General features: G+C 38.6%; 1 protein-coding gene across 7 annotated transcripts in view; it reads left to right on the top strand.

Annotated features, from left to right (window-relative positions):
* Window positions 1–22,713, top strand: part of MLLT10 (MLLT10 histone lysine methyltransferase DOT1L cofactor) — a 133,748-nt gene that overhangs the window by 5,724 nt on the left and 105,311 nt on the right. For 6 of the 7 annotated variants that reach the window (XM_075047816.1, XM_075047796.1, XM_075047807.1 and 3 more), the window contains exon 4: window positions 15,528–15,582. The exons of the other annotated variant lie outside the window; for it this stretch is intronic. In XM_075047816.1, coding sequence (XP_074903917.1) covers window positions 15,528–15,582 — 55 coding nt within the window. The remainder of the gene's footprint in view (window positions 1–15,527; window positions 15,583–22,713) is intronic. 7 annotated transcript variants of the gene reach the window in all.

Below are 22,713 nucleotides of genomic sequence, written 5' to 3'. Positions count from 1 at the left end.
TGTTTACATGAGCTGTTTACTGTACCTATTTCCTTTTCTAGTGTAAAGTACTATAGAAATGATAGGATGACTTAATATTGTGTGAATTTTTGGTACAGGGCTGAAGAATCTTGTTCCTCTACTTTTTCCCAACTTGCCACTAATGTTTTCATAATGTCCCAGTAACCTAGGCTTCGTTACCCCTTCCAAAGCAGAGCTGTTGGTGGGAGCAAGAATGGGTTAATTTCTCTGTGCTCTCCAAATATTTGTCAACAGAAAATCAAAACAGACACCCTTTCTAAAGAAAGGCTGTTTCTTTCTTTTCCTGGGAAGATCATCAGCAATGTAAAGTTTCAAGAGTATAATTTTTTAATGTTGCTGAGTTTGATACATACAGGTTGACAGCAAAGTTAAAAATACAGAGGAGGGAAAAGAGAGGTGGTGGCTAGAAGGAGGATTTTTCTGGTGCATCATAGGGAATTCTCATCAGAATTTAGGATATAGTTATTCCTGGCTTCACCTGACACAAGGAATGAAGGAGAACTGTACTGAGTTCTAAAATAAAACAATGTCTCACTGCGTTCTGATAATTTCTTGAGTTTACCAAAGAGAATATCTTTGATAGGCATTATACTGCTTTTCTTCACTGTTTGAAGTTAAGATGGAATAGTGATGAACTTAACTGAATTCTCTGCCCGGTATATTATGTTTTTGTTTCTGCCTAATGGGGTCTGTTTACAGTTCAACAAGTTGATTACTGATCTTGTTTTGGAAAAAAACCCCAAATCTTTCCTATTTGTAATATAGCATAGGTTTAAGTGGTTCTCAAGTGAAACTAATTGCATATGAGGTGGAACACATTGATAACAGTTGAAGTTTTAACAACTAGTTTTATGTTAGTCAGTTAGAAACATGGTGGCTCTCTCTGCGGTGTCTTGGAGAAGCCCTTAACATTCAGAAACTAAATTGAAGTTGTGACTTCAGTATGAAAACTGGAACTTTATTGTAACCAGTTTATCAGACACAGAAGTTTTAACACATTTACTTGCAAAAGCAAACCTCCTTGCCATGCTCTGTTGTGTGTTTTTGATTTTTTTTTTTTTTTTTTAAGCTGCAGTTACTGGGCAAATAAATCCATTCTGATGAGAGACTAGGATTAATTGCTTGCACTGAAGTTAGTCTTGCTTTAACAACTGAAAGAAATAGACTAACTCAGGAGCATGTAACTCAAGTAGGTGGGTCACCAGAGAGCTTTGCTTAACAGCAGGTTAGAGCAGTTGTCTTCCCATATACTTTCAACTGTTATACACTGATGTCTGCTGTGTTCCCTTTCTTTTGTGTGGTCCCACTAAGATGGTATATACTACTTGTCAGTGAAAGCTGATTTTTTTTTCAGCCCCACAAGCCTCCTTTCTGGTTGACTTATACGTTTTTGATAGTGAGGTTGTAGCCAGTGTCTTGGGTTTTGAATGATCAGCTACTAGTTGGAAAGCACAGTTCCCTGCCTGACAAGTCATACTGAGTCTTGGCTCTACCAGAGTCATGGTTTGGTGTGTGTGAGAGAAACTGATTTTTTGTAAACCTGACTGTTTGTATAATGGACATATTGAGGTGTCTGTTAATTATTTTGCTTACCTTATAATGATACATATGTAGTACATGATAAATAGAAGGTTGTAATCCCAGTATGCACTTTTTACAATCACTGTGTAAGTTTTTAACTATTACTTGAAAAGTCTTAGTTTTCTGTAAATCAGTTAAGTTATCCTAGCTGACCTATGGTAAGTTTGGAATGTGAATCTCTTCAAGATGGGTGGCAACTGCTCCCAGCTTTGCTTGCATCAGCACCAGCAGTTACTACCCTGCATAGTGGCCCCTTGTGATGTCTTCAGATGTACCTGAACTTCTCAATCAAAAAGCAGGGCAGATATGTGTTGATGTAGGAAAAAAGTAATATTAGGGTCTGTGTGAGGATGTATACATATGGTGTAGTACGTTAAGGGACTTTGGGTCCTGGCTTGGGAAATTGGATGGTGCATATATGCTGTACAGGGGCTGATAGTCCTGGTATCCAAAGAGAGACTAGAGAAGCTAAATTTAGGAATTGTGGCACAACTATTGTTCAAAAAGCCTTTTTTCACCATCATTGTGTTATGTGCCAAACATCTTTCTTGACGATCTTATTCTAAGAATGATTTAATTATAATATATAGTGGGATATAAGTAGACAATGTGTTTATGGTTTACTACAAGCTACTACTATTCATGCTTATCATGAAGGAGCTGGAATAATACACGTGATAGAGATACCAGGCAGCACAGAGGCATTTGACATTTGCAGAAACAGTTAGCTTGGTGAGGCTTATTAGCTATGTGTAGATGCTGGTCCTTGGGAGTCCATACTGATTCAGAGAGACCAGGAGATCTCAGTACTGAACTTCCGTGTTACGAGTTCCAGGAAGTTTTACTACCTTGAGCACAGCTCAGCTTGTACATGTGAAGTAAGATTGCTTACAGCATTGCAAGTGAATTAATGTGCTGTTGATGTGAATATGTGTATTATAAGCCTGTCATTGCATCTAGAAGAATCAGTTTGGACTTGGTACAAATTACTCTAATATCATAAAGGTGGTGTTTTTTCCACTTGGCATTTCTGTGTTAGTTTTTTTTGATGGGGGTGGCTTATGAAGTTGAATGCAGTACTGGCCCAGAACTGAGTTGACACATTTGTGTGACACTACAGCTTGTCTAATAAGCCACCTGGATTTTAGTCATGGGGAATGTATTGAGGAGGCTGTGACTCCCTGTCGAGCTAGCCACATAAGATATGAGATAGTATTCATCTGGATCTCAGCTGAATCTAGCATAACTGGAGTCTCTGCGCTTGGACATGTGTTTCTTGGAATTTGGTGCGGAGACAGAAAGACTGTCATTGCAGAGTCAGTTTAGATCATACAGTACTTAATACTTTAGGATTCAGAGCTGTAGAAATGCAGCTATACTGTTTACCTGCAAAGCCAGTTCAGGTACATTGTGCTCTCATAGTGATAGGTTTCTCCTGGTAATCCTGCCAGACCTGAGCTGTTCCTGCATCTGCTGCACATATGATCCACAGTGTGAATACTTGAGATTTTTATTATTTTTTTTTTAAATCTTTAATGTAACAACGGTTGTAGTTTTCCTCTCCAAGTTCCCTTTTTAAAAAAATCTTTCATCACATGCATATACAAGGTTGTTATTGCAGAGCTGCTCATAAGAGTTGTATGCTGTATCCATAGTTTAACACCCCATGCCCAGCATTTATGTAGTATGAAACAGCCACAGGTATAGTGTTACTTGCCTTTTGCCTAAACAGGAGGCAAAGAAGGCAGAAACAGGACTGTAGTCTTTCGATATGCAGATAGGTTGGTGATCAGAGCTCTGACAGCTCTGGCTCAACAGGCTGCCTCTAGGGGAATGGGATCTCTGTGCCTGTGCTTAGAATCGGTTTTGGTGTGGTTATTACACCTGTATCTGTAAACTAGAATGCACATTGATAAATATGGTCACAATAGAGGTGAACTAAACTTAATTTTAGAAGAAGAAAACTTGCTGTTTTCTTTTTTTCTTCAATTTGAACTATTGGCCACCAGATCATTCAGGACTAATATACTGTGCGTTCTCTTTGAAGATAGCTCTTGAAATAATTCTTAAATTTTGAAATGAATGTTTTTTTAATGTGTATCCATAATTTTCCTTAAAGGACATTTTATATAAGAATATTAGCACAACTACTTTTAGGGATACTATAACAAGTAGTAGAAAAATTGCTTTAGTTTTGAGCATACAACAGAAAAAATGACCTATGTGCTTTTGATGTTTATGTGGCTTTTACACAGCAGTAGAACAGTAGACTTCTAAATAAGAGAAGGAAAAGTTACTGTAAAATACAAATTGCTAGTAGATTCTTTTATAAATACGAGAAACTGCTGCTTATTAACGATATCTTCCTGCTGCTTCCCCCTTCTCTCCCCCATAAAAAAAACCCAAAACAAACCTCAACAACATAGTCTTGTCTTTTATGAATGGCTATGCAGTTTGGAAGGCACTGAATGTTTGTTTGTAGTTGGATAACTGGGATAAAAAGTCTGCCTAAAGATACTTAGGCACAGCATTTTGTATTGGGTTTGCGTGGCAAGGTGTTGGTGGCAGGGGGGCTACAGGGGTGGCTTCTGTGAGAAGCTGCAAGAAGCTTCCCCTATGTCAGATAGAACCAATGCCAGCCCGCTCCAAGACGGACCTGCTGCTGGCCAAGGCCGAGCCCATCAGTGACAGTGGTAGCACCTCTGGGATAACATAATTGAGAAGGGGAATAAGAAAACTGCAACTGCAGCCAGAGAGAGGAGTGAGAATATGTGCGAGAACCAACCCTGCAGACACCCAGGTCAGTGAAGAAGGAGGGGGAGGAGGTGCTCCAGGCACCGGAGCAGAGATTCCCCTACAGCCCGTGGTGAAGACCATGGTGAGGCAGGCTGTCCCCCTGTGCCCACGGAGGTCCACAGTGGAGCAGATATCCACCTGCAGCCTGGGGAGGACCCCATGCTGGAGCAGGTGGATGCCCGAAGGAGGCTGTGACCCTGTGGGAAGCCTGTGCTGGAGCAGGCTCCAGGCAGGACTTGTGGCCAGGTGGAGAGAGGAGCCCATGCTGGAGCAGGTTTTCTGGCAGGACTTGAGACCCTGCAGGGGACCCACGCTGGAGCAGTCTGTGCCTGAGGGACTGCACCCCGTGGAAAGGACTCATACTGGAGCAGTTCATGAAGAACTGCAGCCTGTGGGAAGGACTCAGGTTGGAGAAGTTCATGGCGGACTGTCTCCCGTGGACCCCACGTTGGAGCAGGGGAAGAGTGTGAGGAGTCCTCCCCCTGAGGAAGAAGGAGCGGCAGAGAAAACGTGTGATGAACTGACCGCAACCCCCATTCCCTGCCCCCCTGCGCTGCTCAGGGGGAGGAAGTGGAGAAAACTGGGAGTAAAGTTAAGCTCAGGAAGAAGGGAGGGGTGGGGGGAAGGTGTTTTAAGATTTGGTTTTATTTCTCATTACCCTACTCTGATTTGATTGGTAATAAATTAAACTAATTTTCTTCAAGCTGAGTCCGTTTTGCCCATGATAGTAATTGCTGAGTGATCTCTCCCTGTCCTTGTCTTGACCCACAGAGTCTTTTGTTATGTTTTCTCTTCCCTGTCTAGCTGAAGAGGGGGGAGTGATAGTGCGGCTTTAGCGGGCACCTGATATGCAGCCAGGGTCAACCCACCACAGTCCTTTTTGGTGCCCAACGTGAGGCATGAGGAATTCGAGATAAGGGTAGTAACTGGGAGAGGTAATGGGCAAAACATGAACTGAACAGAGCTAGACAGAGAAGAGTGGAATGATTGTGGGGAATTTCTGTTATAATTGTGGTAAAGGTGGAACTTCTTTTATTCTGAAATGCTGTTGACTGAGTGTTCTGTGTTTCTTGTCCATTACATAGATGGGTGAGTGTTGTTTGCTTTGCATTTCATGAGTAGGAGAAAATACTTTTTCCTGTTGAGAATTTTTTTGTATACATAATGAATACAGACCCATAACCTTATTGTACTGTGACTCAAAAGATGACAGAATTGCTTAGGTTGCATAGTGTCTGGTCATCAAGGTTAGGAGTACAAATGGCAGAAGGTGCTGCAGAAGTGCAGTATAGTTTCTCTGCATCTTCCACCCCAGCTGGTGAACTGAACCTTATGCACTGTATTGTGTACTGTGCTTATTGAAGTGGGAGTATTAATGCTATTTCTGATTGTGTTGCCTTCATGCCTTTTTTTTTTGTGCGCTGCATTTTTCCGGGCTTGTTTGCATCCTTGCTACTTGGTTTCTAAATACACAGCTAAGTTCATAAACTTACTTGAAGCACTTCATTGTGACAGAAAAAGTCTGCTATACTTTTTTTTCAGTTTTGATTAGCTGCAGTTTACCTAAATGTACACTTATTTGTGCAGTAATTTATAATTACATTATGCTAAATATGGATACTTAAGAGTATTCAGGCTTTAAAATGCAGTTCCATCACTCAAGTACAAGCACTTGATCAATAATTTTTTAATAGGTAACAATATAACAGGTACTTTAGTAAATGCTCTAAAGATTCTGTAGCAAAATTCCTAACCAAAGTGACACTAGAGCAAAACATTTTCCATTACAGGAAATGCTTAATTCTTAACGCAGGAATGTTTTTTGACTGTTCATTTCATTGCTAGACTGTTAAATTACTGGCAGAAGAAGTCTCTAAAGTAAGCAAGGAGCTCCTCAGCCTCAAGGAGCCTTACTTAAAGTGCGTGCTAGCATTTTATATCTAGGAATTTTTAGGGTATAGCTGCAGTAAGTTGCAGGAGGACACTGAAGTGAACCATTGCATACTGTGTTTTCTTCAGCTAGATTGAATTGGGTCAGTAGCATACTTTCAGCCTGGTAACAAAAGCTTGTATGTTTAGTTGGAAGTCCTGTCATGTTTGGCTGGTGTTTCTCACAGCCTTCTGACGCTTTCCATTAAAGATCAATGTGTGAATTGTAAACTTTGTGTATGTTTATAATTTGGATTCCTGCAACATCTAGCAGGGTTTACTAGACTTAAATATGTAGTGGGAGATTATGGCTTTGGACTTCTGAAGTTGGAGTAGCCAGGTCTTGATAGGTGCTGTGTGTCATCACCATGTTACATTGTACTCTACATTAGTAGTTACCTTACAAGTATTGAGTAAAAGTATGACTAAATGTCACCTGTAGTACATACTGACTGGATGGTCTTGGAAGAAAACTGATTTGCATGTTGAGTGCTTCTCATCTTCTTGTCATAGTCTGTAAATTTATTATCTGTAATAGATGTTTTTGACAGAGCTAACTGAATCTGCATATATTTATATCTGATGGCTTGATAAAGAGAACTAAGTCGAGTGTCTTTAATTTATCCAGGTGTAAAACCTGAAATGCTTCAGGTAGTCAGTCTGTTTTTCTTTTACCTGTCAACTGTCTGCTTTAAAAAAAAAAGTTCTCACCTTCTCCTGGGACAGATGACTGAATAGAGATGGGGCAGAGATTTGGCAAATTCGTCAGCATCAGGAAATGATTATTTGAAGATGGAGATGACTTAATTTCTTAAGTTGTCAAGTTGCAGAACATAGCACTTGCGAAGAGAAGTACTGACAGTATGCGTTCGTTTGCTCTATTAGTGGTGTCAGCCAGTTGGGGATTCTTGAATGGGGCAGAAGATATTTTGATTCCTGTTGATTCTTCATTGTGGCTTAAAAATACTGGAGTCTGTTGTGAATCGTAGGTTGGAAACATTGGAGCTTTAGTTTGCTTCTCTTCAGATACCTTGGTTGAAAAATTGTGTAGTTAGCTACTTGCTGACTTCTGCTTTAAATACTTGCATGGTTGCAAGCTATCATTTATAGAGCCATTTAAATCAAAATATTGAAGGTGGGTATTTTGTGGGTTTGTAAGTAATGTCTTAAAATACTGCAGGTTGAGACTATTGATCAGATATATTGCTATCCAGCTGTAGTTTAGAAACTGATAAATAAGAAATGTGGATTTGGTTTTGTAGATAGCAGTCTTTTTATTGGCTAGGCCATGTTTTCCTATAGATGCTTTTGGAAAAGGGGTTATGCAGTTCCTTCTTTTGCTGTAATGAGCAAGTGAAAAAAGGAATTTTGACTCTGGCAAGTATTATAAAGCATGAGTGTAAAAAATCAGAAATAAACTCTAATGGGAATTTTCAAAGTACCTAATTGGTTTTAAGGAAAAAATACTAAAGAAAAGATTGGTAAAATATCAGAGTAAAAGGATTTGATATGAATAGATAGCCCAAGTTTGGTGTGAGTAGAGGTTCAGTAATTTCAGCAGCATCTGGGAATGCTTGTGAGTTTTATTGGACTTTGTGGAGGCTTCAGGGGCTGAGAGGATGGTCTTCTCTGATTAGTCTTTGTATGTTGACAGTATCGTTTTTGCTTCATAGAAGATAGTTTGAAGGGGTGAATGGAAAAATGAGATGTCACTGGGTTCTGAGGGCTGGGGTAAGTTATTGCCAGCAGATGTAGACATGGTCAGTCTAGTACGCATCCTGTTGCTGGGTCTGTTTTTGTACTGCCTGCCTGTGAATTCTCATCTATTGATGATAGAATTTATGCCAAGATCTAAATTTCCAGTATACTGGTCTGCACCACTCTGCAAATATCTGTGGGTTTTTCTTCTTCTTATTGTCTAATCCTGCAAAAACTGTTTCTTGTTCTTCTGTAGATACCAGCTTTGATTAGCTGAATTTGAGTTAGGTTTTCTGTTAAGTATAATCCAGTTGTCTATGGTGTAATTAGTACACTCTTATGTAAGTGTCTTTAGAATATGGTGTCCCTTTATAAAAAGGGAGCTATGTTTACATTGGTTGTTCAGTACCATATTTGCCTGGATCTAACACAAACTAATCACTAAAATGACCCCAGATTTTTCCAGGTTCATGAGGGGGAAAACAGAATTTTTCTTATTTTCAGTGTTTCCCTTCCAATGTATATGTGTTATTTTTTTACACTTCTGCCCCGCCCCATCAAAGAAATGGGTCAAAGCACTAGGGGGAAGAGAGATGTAGAAAGAAAAGTATAAAAGGAAGATGAGAAAATGTAAGACTCTCTCCTCTGGAGAAGATGGAATACTAATTTCACACCCTTTGGGGGAGAAGGAAAATAAATAGGAAAAAAGTTTCGAGCTTAGAAGATAATTTTTCATCAAAAAAGTGAGTAAAGAACTTAACGAGCTACATATAGGTAGGATGACATATGTACAGCATTGGTATAACTGGAACTTTAAACATGGTTTGTGATCAACTGTGTATCCAGAGCTGTTTTCTAGATAGCCTGCCCCCCCAATTTTTATGTTTTTGACAGCAATGTGTATGTGCCTGCCAGTGTTAAATTGTTTCACAGTAACTGAAATAACTACCGAAATGGATGTCTTTACCCTTCTAAACCATTTTTTAAACCCATATTAAGATACTTTGTACTATCTGTAGTAGTATATGAAACTATCTAGCATATTTGAAGTCTGTAGGATTGGGAAAGATCATATTAGGGTATGATAAAGAGTATTAGAGGTGACTACTGTATGTTTCGTTCTGCTAACACCGAAGGGTGATGCAAAATGTTATGGAATATTGGTAAAGGTAGGTGAAGCTGTACCACAGAACTTGGGAGATGAATACCTGGACGTAGTCTGCTGTGCTGCAGGCTTCCGCAACGACTGATGAATGGGAGACAAGGTTGCCAAGAGAATCAGGGGCTGCCAGTTGGAAAGCCATTGATTAGAAACTAACCTTCTGATCAACTGCTTTGCTTACTTTTGTAAATCTGTCCATGTGCTTTGGGGACTGTGTTGAGTTACCGCATTTTGATATATACAGAAATATCCAGTAGCATGGCATGCTGTAGAATAAACGTATTTGGAAGCAAATTCAGAAGTAAAGCGATAAAATGATGACTTCTTGGTAACTGATACTCTTCTTCTAGGTTAATTTTAAGAAAGTCATAAGAATTTGATGGAGTGTGTGCAGGGTTTGTTTTCACGAAAATGTGAACTAGAACTCGCAACAAAACCAAATGGATTTAACCAGTCTACTGTTTGATTAATGATTAACAGGAGCAGTAGAATAAAATGTTTTGTCAAGTTTTAACTCCTGTTGATGAAAGGATTGAAAGAGATTGAGTGTCAGATTTCAAGGGCTGTGATGCTGATTTTGCGTAACTTGCTGTTTTGTTATTTGTAACTTTAAGGATCATGTAGTGCAATCTCTTAAAGTTGTTCCTTTCAGTTAAATACTGGTGTGTTGGGGTTTTTTTTGCACTGTTGTCAAGCAATATGAAACAGTAATTTTGTGATCAAAATGTACTTTGGATAAAAAAAACTGTTCTGGAAACACAGGTGTCATACTGGGTATAGTACAGCTTGGGAGGGGAAAATAAGCTTGTAAACTCAACAGTTTGTGTATATGGCTGATGCCTGTTAAAAAACTTGGAATATGTGAATGTCAGGGAAATATCAAAACAAAATTGGCCTAATAAGTATGCTTGGTTCTGTGCCCAAGAAAAATGTCTGCATTACTACTGAAATTAAATTAGTCTGTTTCAGGTGTGGTGTGTGGTTTTTTTGTTTTTGTTTGGTTTGTTTTGGTTTTTGGGGGGTTGTGTGTTGATGTGGTGATGTTTTAGTTGTGTTGTTTTTGTTTAATGCCCTTGGTTGGAATTCCATACTCACTTATAGACTGCATAGATGATGCCGCGTCCTAAACAGAGTGGTTGTATCCTTGCCCTACTCCCTATCTGTGTTCCTGTTATGTTTTTTGTCTGGCATTGTTGTTCATATGGCCTTATGGAAAGAAGGCTCAAAGAAGTGATCTGGCTGCAAAAAAAGTATTTTATTTTTAGCTTGCTGACTGGGATTTCCATATGGTTAAATGAATGCTCTTGCCAGAGCAAGGGAGGCAGTAGAAAGTACACAGCAGGGGATGGCCCATGATCTTTTGGCAGCAGCGTGCAGTAATGTTAGCTTAAAGTGAGCCTGAAGTAAAGTCAGCTGGAACTGCAGCCTGATTACTCAGCTAACTTTTAGGAACTGTGGTCTCTTTAATCTGCTGTAGATCTTCTTGTGTTTTTTAACAGGCTAACAGGTCATATTGAGACACACAGTTTATTGCCTCATTGCAATGCTGGGAATTCAGTCCTGCAGGACTTTACTTGGTTGACAGTCATTATTTAGGTGAATGGTTCCATTGGCCTAGCTTGGACCAGAATTCAATAAATTACTTGCACAAGAATTCTTTGACCTTTGTTTTCTTATAACAAGAGACAGCATATAATGGATGTCTACGGATGATGCTTTCTGAAACTTGCTCCAAATTTACAGAACCCTGAGGGAAGAACAATGCTATATTCCTACTATTCTTTTTTTTTCCTCCTCTCCTGCTTGTACAGTCTTGTTGCTATCTCTTTATCTTCCCTATCTACTGCATGTCTTTTGCTCTTTCTCTTCGTTTCTACATATGTAGTCTGTTGGATTAAATCAGCTTCTCTGTGCCTTTCCTCCATTTCCAGTTGAAAAATTGGTAGAGTTATATTAACCAAAAAGACTCAAGTAATTAGATTTGTCTAATGTTATCTACTGTTGGTTAAGGTAGCTCTTAGTCCCGATTAAAATGCGAAAGCATATTTATCTAAAATAGAGGGAGAAAACTTTGTGCCACAATACAGTGGAGCCAAATTGGACTGTAACTAAGTATAGGAAGATGGATTTTTTTTTTTAGCTCCTTCTTTACTTCTCTTATTTTAGTCTTCTGGTCTTGGAACTTTTTTCTGCTGGGTATCTTTAGTGGACACCTGTGTTTGTGTTTTTTTTTTTTTTTAATTTAACTGTTTATTTCTTCTTGGTTATTTCTACTTTTTTTAAATAATGACAGAAAAAATTTAGTTCTTTCCTCTTCTGCATGGGCCTCCCATGCTTTTGACCACTTTAGGTCTCTCCTGGGTGACTTCTTAAGGATTAGACTCCTCAGGAGGCAGTGGGCTTTTCATCAGACCCAGGCTGTCTCAAGTTGCCTGGATGCTAAGGTTACACGATCAGTCATCTTTCACTTAATTAACTTGCTGTTTATGTAGCTCAGAAGTGAGTTGTGACAGTCACGCTGTCAGACTGTTACAGCTGCACAACTTTGAGATTGGGTTCACTTTAGTCCTCTGCAGGAGACCTGATAGTCCAAAGCAGTTCCTGCTGAGAGTTCACCTGAGTTCTGCTTGGACAGAAGCTAGATCCATGAACTTAGTCTGTTCCACCAAAGAGCTGCAAAAATGAGATACCCATGTTACATTCTGTAGGGACGGAAGGGAAGGGACAATGTCACTTGCTACAACTTCAGTCTTCCTTCAGCCAGTATTTGTGTCTTTTTTCACTCCTCTTTTTCAAATCTAATTCAACTGGCTGTACCTACAGCACTACATGCACTGGTGCCCCTCCCTGCTATAGGACTAAAGCCCTTCAGCACACCAAAGGATGTGGTTATTCTCTTGGGTCACAGTCAGCCTCGTTAGTATTCACATTTGCACTGTCTAACCTGATGATGTTTATCTGACCTGTTGATCAGTCATAGCAGCTTGCCCTATTTATGCTGTGAAGTCTTGTGGGTGTTGTGTCTGCCCCTCTTACCCCTTCCCTCTGGTGTCATCCCCCTCCCCCCCCCCCACTTGTTTAATAGTTCCTCACAATATTTTTGAATGCTCAGACAATAAATCTGTGTCAGAAATACTTTGCCAGAGCTAAGACTTAAAATGCACAACTGGAGAAGAGAGCTCTGGCATGGTCCGTGTGCTTAAATATTAGAGACCGTCTGACCATCCGTAACCGATGGTCAGATTATTCCTTACCCCGTGTTGCAGAGATCAAAGCTTTATTCTATCATACAAGTTGTATGTGATGTGGCATTTAGTAGAGAGATTCAGCTGTTGCTGTTCACTTAAACTCCAAGCTCCATCCATAAGTAAACTGGAAGAAGGAGACACTGCATGGGCGAAAACATTCAAATAAGAAATTATAAGTAACTGGACTTCTGAGATACATATACACCCCAACTATCTCCTTTCCTTTCTCCTACAGAATCCTTTGTAACAACATGTATTTAAACATTTTGAAAGTACCTAAGATTTTTTCATTCACTTTGCAAATTCTCAGCTGAAATTATCACTTTTACAGCAATATATAATTTCAGAAAGATTTTAGAACTAGTAATGAAGTATTAGTTAAAAAAAAAAAAAGGAAAAATTTCCTACTAGTTACTTTTATCAAGGGATGAGGCACACTGTTCCCATCTGGCAAAGCTACTGATGTTCCTATGGGGTGCCTATTGAAACTTGGGAGAGCAGAAATGGGTGACAGAATCTGAGAGTGTGGAGGCTGGGAAGGAGTTAGGCTCACAATCTAGAGGGGGAAGCGGAAGGGGTCACTGTGTGGTGTGTTAGTTTACTAGGGTGCTACTTTATTGCAGATTGTGGCCAGAATTCAGGGCACCAGAAGTGCTCTGTGTCATCAGAGTGCAAGTATCTCTGCACAGTTGCCCAGCTCCAGCTTCATGAGAGCGGGGTGCAGGCGCACTGCTCCCTGCCACTGAGAGGATACTCTGCAGAACTACCTGCACTCAAGTTTTGTTCCACTGTCAAAGCTTCCTCCTCCACTTTAGTTTTCTGTCTTCTTTCTTTCTCTGACTGATTGCAGCTGGGACTGCGTAGGAGTAATGAGGAGTAAGAGTAATGAGTAATAAGACCTAATGGACCTGCATCCTATTAGAGATATGAGACAAAAAGAAGTTAGTTGAAACTGGGCTCTGATGAGACTGAATGGAGGATGCTTAACTCTGCTGCATAACAGACTGGTTCAGTTCCTTGCCACTTAGTGTCCTGTGATCGCTTTAATTTTTTTAATTTTGTGTAAAATTTGCTCAAGAAGTTTGCTAATTCTTTAATTACTAATGCTATGGCTCACTGCCTTCAGTTTTGCTGATGCAACTGATTGTGGGATTGTCCTTAAATTGTATCAGTGATATGACCTGAATTAAAAATGTTAAAAAAAAAAAGTTCATTTCACTCCATTTAATTGATGTGGTTTAAGGGGCACCCCTACAGATAGTTGGGTCAGCAGCTGAGGGAGTGGTAGAGGGAGAAGTTAATAAGGGAGAGGTGAAGGGAGGAAGAAAACCTCCTAAACTGGTTTTGCCACTAGTGAAAATGTATGTCAAAATTCCACAGGCTTGCAGAGGTGGGGCAAGGTAGACTATTTTAACAGCTTACCTTGTCTCAGTGGTAGATATATCATCTCTGCTCACTGGCCTGAAGCTGCTAGCTGGAAGCTTTGGGGTGGGAACAACCTTTATTGTACTGTCACCATCAATATATACCAGGCTTCTCACTTGGAGAATGTGGTTCAGTGTATGGGGAATTAAACTGTGAAATGAACCTACTGCTACTGAGTGTCTCTCAGCACCTAGTATTTAGTATTTGGAGAGCTGGAGTGTTAAGATACAGCTCGCATACATACCGCATATGTAGGATTTGTTTAAAATGAACTTATCAGTTCATTTCAGTGGCAAGGAAGTCCTTATAACCTTGACTTAAAAAAAAAAAGTTGTAAAGCTCCCAGTCTGCAGGCAGCTTACAGAATGGTTCAGAAGTTTTCAACCACTTTTATCTCTAAATTTCACCATAGACTTAATGCTGCCTTTCAATAAGTTGCTGATCATTTTAATGGGTGAATGTGAGGGAGGGATGAGTGAAGCAAAAGACAAAAAGCAGCAATCCTAAAGATTCTTCTTCCTGTGTGCAGCAGTCTGTCCCAATGCACTGAGCAAAAATAATTTAAGAACTTTTCTATTCTACCATTGTGAAAGTCTCTTTGCTGCTATTGTAAACTTTCTTGCAGGTTAATAGATAGTCCTCAAGATATACTTCAGCCATGTGAATTTCAGGAATGGAATTTCTCATTTCTCAAATAAGTTTGGACAATCTGAGGCACTTCTAGCATCATAGGCTCCTTTATCTGGTAACGGAGAATAGTACTGTTCAGGGAACACAGAGAAGATCTGTACTGATGCCAGATGTCCCTCTCCATTTGAAGGATGTGCTGTTAAGTTTGCGTCTGATGATAAGACTGTTCAGTTTCTTAAAAAGCTTGTTAGATTGGTATGCTTTGAGTTGTCCCTAATTTGGCAATGCACAAGGTTTTAGGTGTAGGATCTCCTGTAATGGTGTTCCTTTGCCTGTCATCTAGACCAGTTGAAGTGGAATGTGTGTCAAACCTGTTCAATTTCTGTCATCTCTGAACTGGTTTGGAATTGGTTCACACTGTTCCAGGACACTTAGAGATAAACTTGATATTAGGAACTTGATAGAGGCAGCGATAGCAGAATGGTTGTAGTGTTGTGATCCTGGTGTATGTCGGAAGAACATGATGTCAAACTGCATGTTTCCAGACATACAGTCTTGGAGAATTTCAAGGATGAGTCAACTTCTGACCTCCTTTTTCTGAGACAGAAAGCGAGATTGTTTTTGGTCTCTCAGGGTAAGTGAGAGTCAGCGGAGACTGTGAAGTCAGCCACAGTGTGTGCACCTGTGCCGATTATATCCATGGCACATCTTTGATTGACCACCTTGGTGAATACAGAGGAGCTTTTGGAGGCTTGTCTCCAGAATTCCAGGGTGTGGAATCCAGGAATAAAAACTTGGAGGTAGAACTGTGAGTAGCTTTAATATTTATCATAGTTTCACAATCTGGAGAAGAAAGCTTGTGTTTGTGACAAACTAACATTAATATTCAAGTAAAGGCTAAGGGAAAACACACCCATTCGCTTTTAAAGAATGGTTGCTTCCTTAATGTCAGCTAACAGTTCTGATGTGTGTGGTTTCTTTTTCAATGCTCCTATGATCGTTCCATTTTTTTATTTTATTTTTGCTTTTTTTCCTAGAGATGTGAATTATGCCCTCATAAGGATGGTGCTTTAAAGAGAACAGATAATGGGGGTAAGTTTTATTCTTTCTTTTTGTGAACTCTCTTATTTTGTATGAGGGAAATAAATCCGTGGAAAGAAAAAATTATAGGGATCTGAAACATAAATGAAAACACTGGCTGGTTTGGAAAGAGAGGACTAGTTTACACTAACCTTTATTTGTCCAGTTTAGGTCGAATTTAATTTGAGAACATCAATCAGTTTTCTTTTTAGAAAAAAAGTTACAATGAAGGAGAAACTGCATTTTAACATAAGATTTTAATGGGTAAAAAGGATAAATTTTATGTGTATTTAGGTGGAGTTTGAATGTTTATAGAAAGCTGCTGAAAATGCACCATTCACGGAGGAAAGTGGAGTTTTTATGTCTGTAGCCCAGACTGAATGCACCAGTGCATTTTCAAAGAATAGCTTTTTCATGCCGGATTTACTAATAGGTTCTGTAACAAAGAAGTTAGAGCTGAAAAGTTGCAGTAGTGATTACCTGTCCTTTGCATTTTTCTAATTTCATCGTTCAGGTTATCATCAGTTCTGCTCCTGCTGAGTAGAACTGCTAAGAGAAAGTCACCACTGAATATCCTGTCTTGATTATGTTTATACTAATAGCTGGGTGATAGGAGTGAAAAATTTCAATTAACTTTTCAATCACTTCTGGAATTCCTTCTTCCCTCTTTACTAGATACTTCTAAATTCCTGTCCATCATCTCTCTGTAAATAGCCTGGTCATTTTGATACTGAGCCCTTTCTCTTGCGAGAGGAGAAAGTATGATCAGGATTCATTGATTTAATTTGAACAGTCTATGTAAATTGTATTCTGGAGATTTTATGCTGCATATGTAGTATTCTAACTAATTTATATCTTAATTTAGCTTGATGTTAATGCAGCTTTGCTATTTCTGTTGTGGTTGAGTTGCAGGAACACAGGGCCTGCTTGTGTTGGGGCTGGTCTACCCTTTCCCTTGTCTACACTTTCACTGCAACGTACAGTATATGCTCTAGTGTTCACCATTCTAGTGTCTGCTTATCTCAAACACATTAGTGAACTTAGTGTCATTTGTGAGTGTTGGGAGATTGTACTGAGTCTGTGTTTTCTGTGTGTCAGTGAAACTACCATCTTAAGTGCCAGCCCAGTACTTCAGCCTTAAAACTGTTCTTCCTCTCAGACAGAAATGGCAGCTGGGCACTTGCTTTTTTAGGAAATAAGTAATAGAAAAGCCTCAAACCTCTTGAAATATACAGTAAAATTTGTGAAGTATGAAGTAGCTGAAGTGTTTTCTGTTTTTATACTTAAAGTAGTGTGTGAGAATGCTTTGCTATTCTCTGTAGTGATTTTGAAACTCTTTGCATAAAGTCTTGAGAACATATTTTGACAGTGTGCATCAAAGATCTGAGCATCCTATTAGTTATCTCTCTTATAGCTGTATTAATTTTAATTACGAATTCTTGTCTAAAAGTGAGGTTTAAATAGCAAAGTTGTTATGCTGTACGAACAGTATTGTCCCTACTATACTTTTCATGACCAACTGTTTTCATCATTGAAAGCTTCATAGTGAAAATTTCATAGTAGAGAAGGCTTAAGAATTTGTACCTCGCCTTCTGGAAACATCCCTGCCTCAATAATAGATTTTGTCCATGGTATTGAATACAGCAAATTCTACCTTATGGACCAAATGTCCTTTAAATAACAGCTTTACAGAAGGTTGTAAACCTTGGAAAAAATGAACTCCTACTGGTGTTGCATTTCAGAAATCTACATTCTTAACCTGAAGCTTTCCTTTCAAAGAGTTGTCTAACAAGGGATTGTGCCAGAAGAGTTTCAGACTTAAGGAAATACTGTTGAAGGTCATGTAATGGGCTTGCCAATTTTAAAATTATATTTGCAGTAGGTTAATACTTGGAATTTTTTTACTGCTGTTACACCATTTGTTGCCAGGGGAAATGATAAAGAGATGCAGGTATTCCTGAAGAAACTTTGAAACAAGTATTTCTGATAAAACCTTGTAAGGGTCCCCCTTTAGAAATTTGTAATTACAGAGTCTGTCTGTAAGTATAAAAATAATAAAATGGTCTTGGCTTTTCAGAACAAGTGAAGAAATTACTGATTTTATGTCACTGATATGAAGTTATACTTCTTTCTGCCTTCTGGCAACAAGTAACTTCATTTTGTAGCCAGAAAAACCAATGCAGTTTTTGTTTTGAATGTGCAGATAGCTTAGCTCATACATGGTCTGTGGCTCTTGTAGATTTTTTTTTTTTAAACTGTCTTCTGGATATTTGATTTTTAATAATGTGAAGAAATTAGTTTTGTTTGGGTGTTGAAGATACTGTATTTTCTTTTATGTCAGGAATCTTAATGTTTTTTGGTCTACTGAGCTTTTACAGTAGGGGCCCATGATTTTCTTAACCTGCAGTAAGACGCCGTTACTGCAGGGAGGGTCCTTGCTATGCATTACTTCTTCCTCCTTTGTGACAGTACTAGCATTTAAAACTTCTTTTTTTCCCCCTGGGTTCCTTTTCAGCTAAATGAAATCAGTTTCCTGACCCATCTGACCATGCTAATGCTGATACAGGGCAATGGCCAGGACTATTCTTTTAGCTGCAGCCTGTACGTTAGCTGTCTTCAGTCAGTTGCACAACTGTGACTGAAAGCAGCCTAATCTTACAGCTCTCATATAATGGTGTTATCTTGCCTTTAAGAACTCTGGGGCACTATAAGATATGTGAGACAAAGTCATCTGGGAATCAAACTTGTGTTGTTTTTTAAGTATTACTGACTGACTAGAAAATAGTATTGATGGTGTATGTTGTGGTTGTGTTCCTGTGTTGTGGGCTTTTTTTGTCCCTCCCACTCCCCAGGTGACCTGAGGTTCCTTTGTGTGCATTCTTCCTCCTTCTCCCTTTCCTTTTACTGGCCTGTTACTGCTTATCTGAATTCCCGGAGATCAGCACTTCTTTAGATTTGCTTTTTAGGTTTTATATTTGTGGTTGGAGACATCTACTGTACCTTAGTTGTGCTTATCAGTACGGTTGCTGAAGTTTAATGTTGGGTTCTCCAGTATCTATGGCAAATACAGAATTACAGTTTTCAGTGATACCATTAAGTACAGCATTCTTGGAGCAGTACTGTCATGGATCTTATACAGAACTTGAAAGTGCCAGCCTGAGATAGTAAGAGGAGGGGAGCATATAATGGAGGCCAAACAACATTTCGTCCACTCTCTTTATCAGTATGAACTAGATTCTTGCGAAAGTTCTTGTATGCCTTAGAATACTTTCCTAGCCTACAAGTTTTTATGCTTTGGGACTTCTTGAACCAGAGATGGTATTTTTATGTTTAATGGAAGAAGAATCTATCACACTATTAATGTGTCCACTTCTGTATAAGGGTTTAATGTCCATAATGTTGTGTGGCAAGGTATTTTGCAGTTGATGTGTCAAGATGTACACTGGTTTTGTTTTGAACCTGTTACCTCATGGTTTTATTTGATGCCACTTGGCACTTCCTAAGTGATAGGAAGTGACAAAGAACAGGTATTCTATGTTCACCTTTTTCAATACCTCTTCTGGCTTTATAGACCTCTGTCATACTCTTCTTTTGTCTCCTTTTCCGGATGAAGGAGCCCAGACTGATTGGGCATTCCTTGTACAGAAAACTGACCATCCCTTTCCCCTTCTCTGTATGTCTTCCAAATGATCCTTACCAGAGCTGAATGTGAAATTTTAGAGAAGCAAATCTACTGTACATGATGCCATGTTATCTCTAGACTGCAAAATGATTACAGTATGGTTTAGTGTTCCCTAACATAGACTACTGATGTAATTATGGGTCACCATTTTTTGGTACAATTTTTTTTCATTAATTACAGAATATTTTCACTAACCTGAACATTCATACTACCTTGAAACTAGGACAGATCCTGAAATTGGCATGAAAGTATTGAGTTTAGCAAGGCTTTTCCCTGAAGAATGTTCTTAAAATTGAGTGCACTGTTTTTTGCATTTGCTCTGAAAACAGAAGACATGGGTAATTTACATTTTTGAGGCATTAACTATTTTTAAAGCCATAGTTAACTCTTGGTTATGTGGGTTATTGGAGGTGGAGTGGGATAGGGGAAGTTCAGTTATCCTAGATAATAGTGACTGTACTAGCCAAGTGGTTTCTAGGCAGTGCTGTGGAAACATTCTACTTAGTGTTGGAAACTCACACACATGGTTCTGCACCAGGTTGCTTCAGTGTCTGGATCTGGAAGGACTAAAGAGTTCATGTGAAGCGCCAAGTGGAAATGGCATTTTTTGATGCTCATAACCTTTTTTGGTACACCGGAGAGTACACAGATGCCTGTCTGTTCTTGGCTTGGAGACGGTGGCTGCTGTTGCTGTAATCAGAACCTGTAGCGAGCCTAAAGAGATAATTCTGTCTGGATTTGAGCAGAATGCATCCTAGTCCGCTTCAGTGTCCCTCCTGTACTTTCCATTGTGAGAGACCTGAACTGACCCTGAACAGAAGCAACTAAGGTCTGGTTGCATGTGTTTGTTCAGTCTCTTTGCAGTGTAAAAATGGTCATTCTGCTCCTGCACTTGCACAGATCTTGGAAACAAAACAGTTGGATTTAACAGAATCTAGCCTGGACTAATATCCATGGTGTGGCTTATCTGCCAGTGGGTTATCCGTGCTAAGGATTATTAAGAGTTGACTGTATTTAGGTGCACATTTGATTTAATTCATTTGTTAAGAGTAGTGGGACGCTGCATAGTTATGATCAGCGTGATTGGCAGAAATTTTAGGAATAAACTTTGAAAATGCTTTAATATTTTGGCTGCCTAATTATTTGTGACTGTTTTACAGCTATGGTTAAGTTTTGTGAACAAAAAATAGTCTTCCCTATATGTGGACTTTGTGGAATTTGTTTTTATGTAAACATGATTTTTTCAGTGTTCAGAGACTGCAGTTGTATAAATTCTGTTAGGTTATTTACTGGTTTTTGTTTTATTTACGTATTTTTTAAAATCGATACTAGAAGTAGAAAAGCAGGATGGAGTTGAAAAAGGAGCTTTTCTCTTTGAATACATTTATTGACAGAATTCCTTGCTAAGTTTGGTATTCATGTTCATTTAGGAGCACCACTGGTTTTAAACACATGACTGAATATAAAAGGTTTTTAAAATGAGAAAAACTGATATGTATATGAGTTGCTTATTGATTTGCTGTCTTATGTGTAAGAAGGCTATTGAAAGAGAGATTAATTTTCCTTCAGCTTTGTGCTCTGTATGTGGATTAGTAATTGGACAAAATATAAACACTTCTTTTTTTTTTTTTTTTTTTTTTTTTTTTTTTTTTAAAGAAAAGCAACAAGTGAGCATTTGTTTGAAGATACTTGAGAACTGTTGGCTGTTTGACAGTTCTGGTCCTTTTCAATTCAGTAATGTTTCCTTAACTGTTGCAGTAACTTCCTTTGGGTTTTTGACACTCAGTGAGGAGGAAATAAAATCATGACCATTGGAACTGATTATAGTTTTTTGAATCCCAATTCTTTTATCTTCTCATAATATGGAGTATGCGGTCTGTTTTTTAAGCAAATTGTTCAGTTGTATCTAAGATTGTGCATCTTTTGTTTAAATAGTTTTCTTACAGTAATCTTTGTCTACAATTTTCTGTAAGCCTAAAAGGCTTGATTTTGCTGTACAAGTTGTTACTTTGAAATCTGATTCCACTGGATGACGATCAGGAATGCTGTGTAACAGCATTCTTTGTGTGACTTTTCACCAAGACTTCTTTCATGCAGCTGCTTGGGAAAAGGCCAACTAACAATGCAGTGGTTTTATGTCATGGTCCAGGCCCTCTTCCCATCCCCTGGGTTAGCGTTGGGATCTCCCAAGTCTGTAAAAACATTATATGCTAGGTTTTCCTATTCCTGTTGTTATTATTAGAGTCAGCAGGTCTCACCATCAGGTTTATTGCTCTCATGAGTTTTCTTGGTATTAATGTTTAAGAATGTGGATGGTATAATGTCATATGTACGCATTCAGGTGTACGCATTTTGCAAGAATGTTCATTTGTTGTTACCTACAAATGTTCTGGTCCTTTTGTGCAGATTTGCAGGAGTTTGTATGTGTATTTTTTTTTTTTTTTTTTTACTGGGAAAGACAGTAAAAATTGATAAATGATTAAAAATATTTTACTAATATAAATACATATTACCATATACTCTTTAGTGTATATTTATTATTTATATTGCTAGTAATCATAATGTATAACTAGGAAAAAATTTTAGCGCTTTAGATAAATATGACATTTCTTCCTTTTGTTGTATAAAAGGATTTCTTGAGGGAGGGAGAAGAGACTCATTAATGCCGTAGCATGCCAGATAAAATTATTAAAGCTATTAGCTTATTCAGTGGACCAGTGGAATGTAATCTGTAGCTGTTTCAAAACCAAACTATTTGTTGTGCTGCTGAATGATGGTCCAAAGTGAATTTTTCTTATGTACTGATTCTTTAGTTGAGGAACAAATTTTGATAAATGGAGAGTTTGTTGTCCCTTCATTCTATGTACCAATGATAAGGTTGACTATCAACCACAGTGGTGACAGCTGTAGTGGTTAGTGTGAGCACCTTCTTTTTACCTACCTTTGAAAAGAGTGGATCAAACAATATAGTGAATAATACTATATTAACTATAGCAAACTAAAACTGTATTTACTGGGGTAAGGAAAAGACAGTAACTTAAGCTGACAGATATCTTTTCTGCAGATTTTACAGGAAAGGAAGATCAGGGTAAAAACAAAAGTATATGGAATGCCTTAATGAAGAGAGACTTAACTGAAGGTCTAAAATAGTACTTAATCTTACTCTCTGGCAAATAGTAACAGTAACAGTCTTCAGTACATCTTTGCTGGATTCATCTTTCAGACTGAGATAGAGCTGAGTCTTGGGGTCAGTCAGCAGACCTGATAGTTGTGGAAACTGAGGGTGCAATTTCATGTAATCTGGACAGCTGTTGACCTCTGCTGAAAGGAGTGGACTGTGGTTTTCCCATGACTGGATGTTTCTGCACTGGTGGTTTTGTGTATGGTAATCATATGACCTCAGTGTGGATTGCATCAACTTACTGATCTTACTGGAAGGTAAACTTTTATTTTCTCACAAG

This window comes from Buteo buteo, chromosome 2, assembly GCF_964188355.1.
Source record: "Buteo buteo chromosome 2, bButBut1.hap1.1, whole genome shotgun sequence".
NCBI classification, from domain to species: Eukaryota; Metazoa; Chordata; class Aves; order Accipitriformes; family Accipitridae; genus Buteo; species Buteo buteo.
This window is presented reverse-complemented; position numbering and strand designations above follow the sequence as displayed.